At 54.4% G+C, this 12,658-nt stretch overlaps 1 protein-coding gene and 1 long non-coding RNA gene across 7 annotated transcripts in view; one reads left to right on the top strand and one right to left on the bottom strand.

The window, feature by feature from the left end:
- The window catches only part of GATA6 (GATA binding protein 6), a 28,396-nt gene extending 21,745 nt beyond the window's left edge, over positions 1-6,651 (bottom strand). For 2 of the 5 annotated variants that reach the window (XM_036905775.2, XM_036905781.2), the window contains exons 1-2: positions 6,441-6,651; positions 3,885-5,050 (exon numbers count right to left, since the gene is read on the bottom strand). In XM_036905775.2, coding sequence (XP_036761670.1) covers positions 3,885-5,013 — 1,129 coding nt within the window. In that variant the 5' untranslated portion in view covers positions 5,014-5,050; positions 6,441-6,651. Of the gene's footprint in view, positions 1-3,884; positions 5,051-5,540; positions 5,723-5,769; positions 6,188-6,242; positions 6,386-6,440 lie in introns of those variants that run through there. The other 3 variants (XM_036905779.2, XM_036905778.2, XM_036905777.2) reach the window with 3 other exon arrangements.
- On the top strand, positions 6,617-10,890 carry LOC118922730 (uncharacterized). Of its 2 annotated transcripts, XR_005028861.2 has the most exons (4): positions 7,449-7,557; positions 8,434-8,620; positions 9,006-9,054; positions 9,669-10,890. It is a non-coding gene; the product is annotated as an uncharacterized LOC118922730 (long non-coding RNA). The 2 variants fall into 2 exon arrangements; XR_008998316.1 differs by lacking the exons at positions 9,006-9,054; positions 9,669-10,890 and adding an exon at positions 6,617-6,713 and having other exon boundaries at positions 7,445-7,557; positions 8,434-8,561.
- Positions 10,891-12,658: the final 1,768 nt, after the last annotated feature.

Genomic DNA, 12,658 nt, shown 5'->3' with positions numbered 1-12,658 from the left:
CACCCTGCCTTTTCCCCAATAAAAAGCAGACAAGTGAAATCAGAAATACTGTTCTTGGGCATTTGTGTCAATTAATGGGAAGTGCCTCACATCTAAGGGAAAAAAAGGTACTAACATTAATAACCACAGAGATAATGTTAAGACCTTTTTTCATACCACAAGGACCAAACTAAAAAACTAAAATATCCCGATTTCGACATGGGTCTAATTGCTTCTATCTGCATACATTTCTACAAAGAGTTGATATTTTATTGTTCAGAAAATTACAAAACAGTCGCTTTGCTAAATAAACCTTTCCTATTTTCCTGCACAATTTCAGCTTATGCCATCTATCTAAATTGTGCTTATGTCATTTTCCTATTTGGTTGGTTTCAGAGCTCACAACTGAACTGAACCTGTTAATAATAATAATAATAAATCTTAAGAGTAAATTAATTACTTCCCCTCAACTAGGTTAAATATGAAGGAATAAAGAGGTAAATTCTTACCTTACTAAGTATGTTTAAAATAGACTTCTTTAAAAAGTATCTCCTGTTTAGGGTTATTTATATTATAGTAGGTTTGGATCTTCCAATTTTGCTTTCTTTAAGGAGCCATTTCTGAATTAATTTTAAAAGTCAATAAACATTACACTCGATTTTATTTGAAGAGTCTATGTGCTAGCAGCCTTTCTGTTCCTTCTCATTCCCAAGCAGTTTACAGCTTGTTTCTACCACGGACTGTTTGTTGTAAAGATATTTATGTGTCTTTGGCATAACTGCTTTTTAATTCCATTAATACTATTTACCCCACAAAACAAGTCTCCTTCCTTCTCAAGAAATAAGTTTAAAAGAAACTAGCATCCTACAGAACTCGAGTTCAAAGTTGTCATGGGGATACTGCAACTTCCAACACATCACAAAGATTTATTCTTCTCCGCCCTAAAAGCCACTATTGACTGCGGTAATCAGTAAAATGCTCAGGACTTCAAGGACACTGAAGTTAAACAAGGTATTTGTCTTTGTTGTTGACTTTAAAATGTTACCTATCAGAGCCCCTCTCGATAGAGGAGTGGAGCATTCCCTGGAGAACCAGCCCTCGGCTGGCCTCCTTCCCCCAGGCTGAGAACAATAAAGACTCCCGGGAGAGGATAGTGTGCGCTCTCCAGGTAAATCTCTTAAGTCATTCTTCTGAAAAACCAAAGACAAATCAGAAACTTCACTTGGGACAAATGAAATTTGCAGTTTGCTTATTTCTAACTAAAATCTATAGCCTCCATTCCCTCCCTACCTCTCCCAACCTTCACCTAGCAGCCACAATCCCATAACTGACCAATATAAGAAAAAACATTTTTTTAATAAAAATTACAAAATCTGATTGTGCTGGAAGCGCGCCCATCAATTTCTCCCTACTGGGAATCATCCCTCTCCTAACATGGCTGCTTTGGGTGCCGCTGGGGAACGACAGACCCGGAACAGACGGCTACAGCCAACGAATGTCATCACAGAGCCCAGAGAATGGAACACATTTCAGGAGGAGCTCAGGAGGGCGCTGGGCCCAGGACTGAAGGACTGAGAGGACCCTGAGCTCACACCAGGACTCCCGAGCAGGTACCCACCACCAGAACAGACAGCAGAGAAGTGTCGGAAGCAGGTTCCCAGGGCTCTCCATACTGTGGCAAGCTGAGAAAGCTCATGGCTCAGGTTTTAGCCCTACTGTTTGCTCAAATCAATTAAGGAGTGCCTCCAAAAATGGTTTGTTTAAGAGAAATCAAAGTGAAGACGCAAGGAATCTAGCTAGGAAGCTGGGAGGAGAGGGTCAGGGGGGTCAGGTGGAGGTCTTTCTAGCATGGGAACACCTGTGAGAGTTGGAGCAAAGTTTGGGTCATTGACCTCCCCCTTCCCCCGAACTGGCTTATTCTCAGAAGCTTCCTGCCTTCTGAAAAGAGTATGCAAAAACTGGGTGTTCCCTAACCCCTACCCATTTTTGGTTTTTGTTGTTGTTTGCTTTTTAAATATACTCTGGGTCTACAGAAGGTTTTTCTAACTTTTCAGTGTCCTATCCAGAAGGTGAAAAATAAGGTGAAAGGATAAGCTGAGTTAAAAGCTAAAAGAAACATAACTTGCCTGCAATGTACCCTAGAACCTCTAAATGGATTTTATACAGAAACAGTTACTTTAAACATCTGCAGACTCCGTTTTGGACTACTACTCTTTCTCAGTCCTGTGAAATGCTGGAGGACTAGAGGAAGGAATGTGGACACCATGCGAAGGTGTGTCATGGAACAGGCAGAGCTGCAGGAGATCTTACTCCAGTTGCAGCTGCCCCCTGCCAAAATCAAACTCCCTTTCCGATTTCCTGCTGGATTCCTGACCGACAAAAGCCTCACACCCTAACCACCAGTCCTCTTCTCATCCTTTGAACTTCCCTCATCTCTGTCTCTGCTCCTGGGAGCCAGACATAGGTCTCTATGCAGCAGGAAGAGTAACTGTCTCAGCTCTCCACTCTCCTCAGCAGGCCTCCACCCGCCATTCTACAAATAGGGTAGAGATGGTCTCCAAGGCCAGTTTGCAGGGGAAAGAGGGAATTTTTAGACCAAAATTTTAGAGTAGTGGAAGAAAAGAGGAGGAGCTCGTTACCAAAGAGCCTGTTGCCCCCTCCTAATATTTCTAGGCAAGGGCTCTTCAAACCAGATCCCTCACATTCAGGACACTAGCATTTCCAGTATGTCTTTTGAACACAAAGTTAGCAATGACCCCTCTCTATCCTAATGAATCAGGGCCCCTAAAAGACTTGCTGTCCCTAAACAGAGGGCTGAGACTCCCAGACCAGGGGTGGGAGAGCACCAGGTGGGATAACTTGGGCAGATGCACCGCCTTGTCTTTGCCACCTCTGTGACTACCACAGCTGCCAGGAAACAAATGACTGCCCAAAAAAAGGTTTTGCTCTAGGAATCTTCCAGGTTATATCAAACAGGTTAAATATAAAAAAGAGAGATCTGTGAAAGTACCAGGAAGGACCCAAAATGAGGCAGCTGGGAAAAGAAGCCACAGTCCCTTTGTCAGTCCAGACAACACAGTTCACACCCTCCCCTGCCTGAGCAGAACACTTCTCACAATGGGGTGTTTCCAGGCATTTTGACAATTGTGTTTTCCCGGTTCACCTCAAACTGCTCGGTAAGAGTGGGATTGGAAACTGAAAGTTTTTCCAATTGGTGGGCTGAACTCGGCAGGAAAAACTGATGTGGGAGCTCCAGGGTCTCTGGGTCCAAGCCTGGCAGGGGCTGGCAGGGCAGCAGGCCCCTGGGCCCAGCTGACGTCAAACAAAAAAAGGGCCAATCTGCCAGCTGTCTCTGCTGATAGTCACAAGGTGGACCAGTCTTAGCTGTCCTCTCTTCTTTCCTCTCACTGAGGAGGGGGTTGGATGCCAACAACATCCCTAAGTCCTTTTCCACTGTGAAGCTCTTTTACATACTCTCCTTGTAGAAAACACACACTTTTGGGGAGCTGAGTTAGGTGAGGCTGTGTGTGTATGTGAGAAGAGAGTGAATCAGGTGCCCAACACTCTCCGAAACTGACCTCCTCCCACCTCAAATGGAGTCTCCCTCTTGCATTCAGGCAAACTAGGGTCTGCGACAGGGTTCAGGCCCTGTCAATTCCCTCTGGGGATCATTTTCCCTAATTGCCCACGCCATTCACTACTCATGAATCTAATCAAAGTCCCTCCAGCTTCTCCAGGGGGCTGAAGTGTATATGCTCTGGGTCGCCAAGGCTCGGCAGATACGCCTGGAGACAGGCCGACCTCGGGCACCCAAACAGGAAAGCTCTAAAAACAAGGCCCAAGTCAATAAGCCCCTCCACAGCTCCTCGCGCGTCCCCACCCCCACGCTGCAGCGCGACTCTTACCTGCGCTGGGGCCCCGCGGCACCGGGAGCGGGGCTCCCGCGCGGCTCTGCAGGCTGTGGAGCACCGGGGTCTCGAAGGGTCCAGCGGGCCAGGCAGGCGTAAGCGGTCCACCCACATAAGGCGAGTAGGGATTCGGGTGGTGGTGGTGATGATGGTGATACGTCCCGTTCAGCGGCCTGGCGGCCGACAGCGAGCTATACTGGTGCTCGCGACCGCCCATGGCCGCGAGGCTGCCTCCGCCACCGCCGCCGCCCACGCCGCCCGCGCCGCCGCCGCCGGCCGCCACGTAGCCCCCCGGGTCCCGCGCTGCGCCGTTGGCCATCGGCGGGCTGGGCGGGTAAGGGAAGCGCGCGGACACATGCGCTGCGGCCGAGCTGGCGCTGCCGGGCCCGGTGGCCCCGCCGCCTGCCGCACCGCCTGCGCTGCCGTAAGGGGGGCTGTCGGCCGAGGCTTGGGGCCAGCCGGGGTGCGCGCCCGCGCCGCCCGCGTGGTTGGCGGGCCCGCTGCCCGCCCCCTGTAGGTAAGGCAGGCCGGGCAGCATGGAACCCACTCGCGTAGTGGGCACGTAGACTGGGGAGCTGGCCGCGGCCGCGGCTGCTGCAGCGGCAGCCGCCGAGTGCACGAAGCCTCCGGGCGCGCCGTCGTAAGCGGCTGGCCCCTGGCTGGAGAGGGCGGCGAGGGTCTGGTACATCTCCTCGGGTTGCTCGGGGGCGAAGGGGCTCAGCTTGGCGCCGCGGCTGGACCACAGCAGCTTGCTGGCGGTCGCGGCCTGGTCGAGGTCAGTAAAGAGCAGTAGGTCCTCCCAGCTCGACAGGGCGCTCCCGGGGCCAGCGACCCCGGGCGCCGATGGTCCGTGGGGAGCCGCGAAGGGATGCGAGGCGTAGGGGCTGAGCAGCAGCGAGCGGGCCGGGGGTCCCACCGCCGCCTCCGTGTCTAGCTGCGGCGTCCTGCAGTTGCTGGCGCCGCCGAGGCCGCGCTCCCCACCCCGAGAGCAGCAGGAGGAGGAAGAGGAGATGGGGGAAGGCGGCGTGGAGGGCTCCCGCGCTGGAAAGGCTCCGGGATCGCTGGCGTCCGCAGCCGCGGCCCCGAAGCGCTTCGGCAGGCACCAGCCGCCGTCAGTCAAGGCCATCCACGGTCCCGCGCCGCTCCAAGCTGACTTCTAGCTCCTGAGGCGAGGTGGGGGAGACCGGGGCAAGGGGAGAAATAAAAAAGCATTACCAAAAGGGGATGCTGTCATCTGACACTCCCTTTCCTAGCTACTGAGACTCTAGAAAGATCCCGATCCTGCCCTGGGCAGTGGGGCGGCGTTGGGGCAGGAGAGAGGAATGGAGCCTGCTCAGCCGACGCAGGGTCCTCCAAGGCCCCGGCTCTGAGCCCTCTCTCACCCGCGCTGCCCGAGTCCCCTCGCCTCCCCGCCCACCCTCCGCAGCATCCTTCATCCGCGCGTCAGATCTCATGGGTGACTGAGAGTCTGGCTGAGGTTTCCCTTCCCCCCAAAGTGGCTCCCTCCCGGCCAGTGATACAGAAAAGAACTTTCTAAGTAGCTGTGCGTGTCGGCGCTGCCTCATCCCGTCCCCCCGCTGCGGGTGCCCCTCTCCCGCCGTGCCTCAGGGTGAGGGATGCCCGCGTGAAAATCATGAGCGCAGAGCAGGAAACCTGTCTCCGAAAACGAAACCTCCGCGTCCTCCCATACAGACTCTCCCGGAGCTTTCCGGACTGCGCGGACGAGACGGCACGCGAGCCCCAGAGAAAAATGCAGTTCAGCCCAGGGAAGGTGGGAAGCCGGGCGGAGACGGCCGTCTTGGACCTTCCGGGCCCAGGCAGTGCTGGGTGCCCGCGGAGCGGGGATCTCACGCCCAGCCCACGGACCCGTGGCGCCGCACACCTTAGACACGGCTCGCGTCTGCAGCCATCAGCGCGCGCGGTCGTACCGGCTGGGCCACCCTCGCCCACCCCTCGGTCATCCCCAGCCCCGGAAAGGCCACACCGTTCCGGGATCGACGCAGCGGGGTGGAGCGGAGCGCAGAGAAAAGGAGGGGTAAATGTGAGGGGGGCGTGAGACCGCCCCGGAGCGAGGCCACCCCAACGGGGAGGGCAGGAAGAATGACAGGGAGACTCGGAGCGGGTGGAGGAGGGAGGCGAAATGCAGCCCAGCTGGCCTCCTCTGGGCTGCTTCTCCAAATCGCCTCGGCTCATCGGAGATAACCATACTAAAATTAATGCCCACACACAGTCCCAGGCTAGATAGCAAGAAGTCTCTGTCTGCCCGCCTGACTGCCGGCTCCCGCCCCTTTTCGCCGAGATAACTCGGAGATAAGGCTGCGCGCAGATAAGCGCTTCGGGGAGAGCGAAACACACCAGAAGTTGGTCTGCGGTGTCCCGGATGCCTGGGAGCCGCTGCAGCCGGCTGTGAGGGTAGAAGGGAGACTTCCCTGCGTCCCGGCCGACCGCGCCCGCAGAGGGCCGGGAGCCCGAGGGCCTGGGGCCCGCGACAGGCGGGGGGGAGAGGTAGAGGGAAGGAAGGGGGAGCACGAGCGAGAGAGGAAGCAGCCGAACCTCGGGTGGGTGCTGCGCATGGAAAACGGCGGCGGCGGCGGGTGCTCTTGGGTGCGGAGAGAGGCTGAGGGCGCCGGCAGGCGAGCGCGAGTCCGGGATCTGCGCCGCGCGGCTGGTGAATAAAAAGGAGAGAGGAGGCGCCTCTTACTGCTCTGCCGGAAAACTGCAGCTGCGCTCCTGATTGGACTCACCCAGCCCTAAACAAACAGCGCTCGCCGAAGGGTGCCAGGCTGTGGGTCGGAACTGCGCCGTGCGAGCAGCTGGGCACTGGAGGTGAAGAGGAGGAGGAGGAGGAGGGAGCGAGGGGAGGAGAGAAAGAGGGTGGGGAGAGGACGCGGGCGGCTGGGGGAGGGGAACGCGCAGCCCAGGCAGACAATGAGCGTCGCGCTGCCCGCGGGTGTGGGCCGAGCTGCGAGCACCGTCCTGGGAGTGGGGGCAAATCCACCGAGGGGGCGCCGAGCCCTAGGACGCCCGGGGAGGGGCGGAGGTGGCAGGACGCCTGACCTGGCTGGCGACCCACACCCATCCTGCGGCGGAGCACTTTCCTCCGCCCCCAGTTACACACGCACTCCCGGGGGCGGGGATGGTGGAGGGTGGAGGGGTTGGCACGGGAGGAGTTGGCTGTGCACAGCCCTGCGCAGCCACCATGGTAGAGGGACGCGCCAGCTCCCGGGTCAACGAGCCCCCAGAATGAGAGGGGAAAGTGCTTTGCTCCTGTGGTCTTCTCCGCCCCTCCCTCCACGTTAAATGAGCTCTTTGCTCCGCATTCGAATGTGACCGACCTTAAACTTTACTCGACCTCTTGAGACCCTGGGGCTCAGGTGGTGGTGGCTGTGGAAGGGCGAGGACCCTATCATATGGGAAAAGAAGGAACTCGAGTACCCAGCTCCCTCTCTGCCCTGCTTTTTAGAAATGTATTAAATTCCTAGGAGGTTTCGGGAAATTCACGTCGGCACTCCCCAGCTAACCTTTGGGAACTTTTAATTCGGGGTCGTGGTGTACAGAAAGGTTAGTCCCTGAGGTTCGCAGGATGAAAAAAGGGCTTCCAATCGTGCCCCGAGATGCTCTCCGAGTTTGAGTGTCCAGTTTGCTCTGAGCTTTCCCTGCAGAACTTAAGGTAAGTCCCAGATTAGTCGCTGGAAAAAGGGGGGACCCAGCAAGAAATAACGCTTCCCCACCTTCACCCTCACACACACACACACACACACACACACACACACACACACACACACACACACACCTTCTTCTCTCTCTCCAAATTGTTATCACGACTGTGTACAAACTGATACGGTCCTTAGCCGGCAAAGGGGCTGGAGATGAACGTCGCGGGGTTATCAGCGTTGATCTGTCAAGCAGCGAGTCGAGCGGCTGCAGTTTCGTCCGCGGCAGGAGCCGTGATATATGTCTCGCTCCCTTTCGCTCACAAAAAGATTTGTTCCGACAGACCTGAACCCAGAAGGCTGCAGATAGAGAGTTTTAACTAGGGCAGGAGGAGTTTTGTGGGAATGGGTTTTTACACTTTTTTTCCCCAGGGTAAATCAAAGTAAATGATTTTCTAAAGGTCAGTTTCCCTAAAAGCGTTCGCGCTCTGGTTTTTTGTTTGTTTTTAATTTTCTGTTCTTTCAGTTGGGGAAGGGGCCGAAACAGAGTTGACCCAGGGTAGATAGGGACACTGTAAAATGTAGTTTCAAGAGATTGTGAGACCTCGTCGCTCTGTGTGTTTTCTCTCAATAGAACCCTAGGGCTGTGAACCCGTGTATCCTGCAGGGAGAAGGGGATGGGGCCTGGTTACGTGGGGGTGGAGGGAGCCAAATCGTGGAAGTTGGCGATAATTCTTTTTTTTTTTTTTCATTCTTCGTTGTAAATTGCTACTTAACACTTCTGAATTTTAAATGCTACTGAGAAGGTCCATAAACCGTTCTCATACAATTTAGGCACTTTTATTGCATTCCTCTTTGCCTCCCCCGATTACTGTGGCGGCTCCCATTTTCAGTGTGGCCGCAATTGGGAAAGACTGAAGGTAGAAAACTCTGGAACGGAGACTGGCGACTGGAGCAGAATCCAGGGGCTTTAAAGTTTAACCTGAGTTCGATCGAAAGCGACTACAGAAAAGAAGGTCCGGCGTCTGCAGTCCATTCGACTCCGACCAGGGCTTCAAATGCCTTTCTTTTCGTTTTTACGTGAGTTCCGACCAAATTTTTAAATAGTCTGAGTTTTCAGAAGCTCATTTGTAAGCTTTTGTTCCAGAAATGTGGACATTACATTTCATTTCCTTTGAGTCCAACTGTTTTGAAATGTCTCTCGGTTCTGCTCTTAAAAGCAAAAAAAAAAAAAAATTATTTTAAATTCCTATCTCACTGAGGTGATTTCTATGAAGTCAAGTTAACAAATCCTCTAGCTAAGTGAGAGTCCAGGCTGTGAACGGACTCCACTCCTGAGCCTAGAGACCAGGGTGAATCTGATTCCTGCTGTGTGTTTTTCTCCATATTTGCAAGGACGGGGGTGTCCATGTGAGTAAGTTTCCTTGGACAATAGTTAACCCCCAGGGACCTGCTTTTCCCGCAGCTCTGCGGCAGCGGTGAGAGGGACTCGAGCTGGCAAGGCAGGGGCAGAGGTGAGCGGTGGGACAGGCCCTCACCGGTTCCCCAACACCCGGATTCTGAGGGCTCGCCAAGGGACCTGACATTCTACCCCCACCCCCACCCCCATTCCCAATCTTTTTTTTAACATTGCCTAAACAAAGAGGTGGGGAAAGGTAAGTGTTTGCGCCTTTGAAGGGTCACTTGTTTTCCAACTAAAGGAAGGAATGGGTAGTGAAAAGTTTTTCTTTTCAGCTAACTTAAAAATAAAACTGTTTAACCTGTAGAATTTATTCACACAGAAAGCTGCCTGACCCTTCCAGTTTACAGTGTTCCCAGTGCATCGGCTTTCGCCCTGGGGACAACACCCCCAGGGAGCAACACATTTTCAAAACCACCCCCTCGGGCCTCAGGCTCTGAGCTTTCTCTGAGTGCCCCAGAAGGCGAGCGGAATAGGAGGTGTAGATGGAAGAGTGCACCCCAAACTGGGGAGAAACTCAAGGCTGAGAAGGCGTGCACAGTTCTCCAGTAGACAGGCAGGCGCTTATAAGTTCTTTTTTCTTTGCGATTGCTTTCTTTTCCTTTTCCTTTTCCTTTCCCCTGTCTCTTTCTCTTCCCCTCCTCCACTTTTTTTTTTTTTTTTTTTTAGATATTCTGATCTCAAACGAAATCGTTTCTCTCCGGACTATTTAGACCTAAGGAGTGGCCCACCAGCCTGAGTCCTGCCTCCGTAAGCCTCCCTCCTCGCCCTCTGAGAAGGGCTGGCTCCTGGGCGCGGCCTGTCCCCAGGGCTGATTTATTTGGGCCGCGCCACACCACTAGTCAAGATTCGAATCCAGCCAGAACCCAGCAGCCAATTGGGCAGGGGGCGGGGGCTTCGCTGCCAAACGAGAAAGTGTGTTGGGGACCCGGTCGTGCGCTGCTTCCGGAGGAGCAGCGAGACCCGGGCGGGGACCGGCGTCACGACTCGCACGCCTTCACCTCCGCAAACTTGAGCCCATTACGTTGTCATTCCACAAAGCGCCCGGCTGCTTCAGCGACATTTCGGCAAGAGAATGCGACTTCTGACTTAAAACAGTTTTAAACTGAGAGATTTTTTTAAAGCCAGGTTGATTGGGCCTTCTCGCTTATCCCATATTTCTCCCTGTCCCTGGGAGGCTTTTGCCCAAGGGCATGAGGTCACCTCGGCGCCCCCTACCCCAGCCACAGTCAGGGCGCAATAGCCGTCTCCCCCCCACCTCCCAGCGGCTGTCAGTCCAACACAGGCCGTCGCCCAGAGTCCTGACAACGGTTTGGGGGAGAGGGTGGTCGTTTTGGTTTTTAATTCTCGAAAACCCCAAAATACCCTTTAGAAATGTCAGGTGGTGGCGGCGGACGCGCGAAAACGGTCGTCCCCACCCTGCTCACTCTTCTCTCCTCCCTCCGCCGGTCAGTCGGGGTGGGAGACCCGCAGCGCCGACGCCGGGCCGGACGCGCGGAATCGGTGCGGCGGCCCCTCGGCCCGCAGCCCCGCCAGCCCCGCGCGCCGCCGGCGGCCGCCAGCACGGCGCGGAGGTGGGCGAGCGGCGGCGGCGCGCGAAAGGTCACCGCGGTGGCATTCCTCTCCGCGCGCTGTTTACGTGACTTAATGTACTTCGTGCGCCGCGGGTAGGTTAGGGCCGCGATAAGGGGACGGCCGGGGGAGGGTCACCGTAAAAGCCCCTCGCTGGGCGCCTTCCAGCCCTCCCTCATCCATTAACCTTTTTACTTTCTTCTTCCCTCTCTCTTTTAAAGCTTGTTATCTAGGCCACCCAATGACCGACGAAAGATTTTCCCTCCCTGCCTCTCCCAAGGCCGCTTTAAACCAAATAAATTTAGCTATTAAGGGCCAAGATGTCTGACAAAAGATCGAAAGGTGTCTTTCCGCGATCGCTTAAAGAAACCAAGGAGCAGCTTGTGGCCCCGGGATCCCGATAAAGACATTCCACCCGGCGCCGGCCTCCCTCCCCGCGGGCTGGCTGCGCGCTGGACGCCGAGATCTCCGCCTCCGCCGCCCAGGTCCCGGGTGGGCCCGGCGGGACTGCGGCGCTGCGCGGGGAACGCGGAGGTCCGCAGCCTGCCAGGCCCGGGAATGCCAGGCTCCGTGGAATTCCAGGCGGGAGCTGGGTTCCCGAGACAGCCAGCCCCCTTTGCACTCTGCAGAAAAACTAAACCGAGCTCAAAGGAGCCTACATTACCATCCCATTTTTATTATTTTCTGACACTGAATAATACTACAATGCCCAACCATCCCTACCTTCCGGCCCGTGTCTTCCTGCAGCTCTGCTAAGGGGCAGCGCTACTCCTCACCTCGGGAATGGGGAGCAGACCTTGTTTGGAACCCCAGGCAGAACGCGGTGGGTGGAACCGGGCGGCTGTATGGGACTGGCGAATGGGGAGGGTGCGGACTTGCAGACTAACGGCCTGCAGGTGGGAGGCAGAGGTCCAGTCATCCAGTCATCCTCAGGTTGGGTTTGGTTTTGAAGTGTGGTATTTACTATCATTATTAATTGCTACTGGCATCACTACATAAAACGTAGGGCTGCCAGCTGGGCCCAGGCCCAGCACCTAGGATAATCCCTTCTTTTTCACTAGGAGTATCCAATTTCCTGATGCAGAACTGGAAAGTGGGCTTAGGGAGTCAGATGCCATGTTTTTGGGTTTCCCTCAATGAGTGGTTTCTTCTCCCCTTAAGTAGATGAAGCATTTCCCCATACTCCAGGCCCACACAAGCCATTCCCACCACTTTTAAATATGGCTGCATAAAAAGCTGAGGGAGGCAGATCAGCCCCACTTGGCTTCCTGAGAAGGGGCTTATTTGCGTGTCTTCTGCCTTCCCCCATGTGTTCTTCTGTGGTTATGCTGGAGACAGAACCCTGAACTCCAAAGGACAATTCAGCATCTTCAGTTTCTGTCACCTCATGTTGGGCCCCAGAAGTTAAGGATGCCTGTCTTTTCTCACCACCCCTTCCAAATAAGGTGAACTCCAAAATCATCCACTTTATCTGATCCTTCCCCTCACCCACCCTCCGGGGAAAGGAAAAAATCAGACCATCAGAGGAAATAGGATCATTTCTGCTCTCAAAAAGGTGAAAGAGGTGCAGAAATTTCCAACCCCCTAGACAGATGGGCCTGGGCCCTCCCTGGATTTTGCTGGTATCACTCGGTGTGCAGACAATGCCAGTTCTCCAGTCACGGTCCAGATGCCCCATGCAAGAATGGTCTCAGCTCAGAAACCCTGTGACTGCTTTTCTCTTCTTGGGAGCCCTGGGGAGAGGTGAGCTGTTGCAGAGCGGAAACAGGAAAAGAAGGTGATAGGCTTTTGGAGGTCTGCTAACTAATGCTCCTCCTTGAGTCAAATAAAGAGAAAAAAGGTGCCCAAGAAATTTTAAAATTATTGCATTTGCTGCCCATGCGTATGACCTCTCCACTCAGTTATGTGGCAGATATGCAGAGAATTAGCACCAAAAGGTTGTCTACCCATATGCAGTGCTCCAGTCTCCTGTACTTGCCCAACAGTACTGAGTACATAGGGCTCAAAGAAGAACCAGAAGAGTTAGCTCCCAGCTCTAAAGTGTTTACAGTCTAGAAGGTTGGCACCTCTGTAGAGCCGGTTAGGCA

Source organism: Manis pentadactyla, chromosome 6 (genome assembly GCF_030020395.1).
Source record: "Manis pentadactyla isolate mManPen7 chromosome 6, mManPen7.hap1, whole genome shotgun sequence".
Classification (NCBI taxonomy): Eukaryota; Metazoa; Chordata; class Mammalia; order Pholidota; family Manidae; genus Manis; species Manis pentadactyla.
This window is presented reverse-complemented; position numbering and strand designations above follow the sequence as displayed.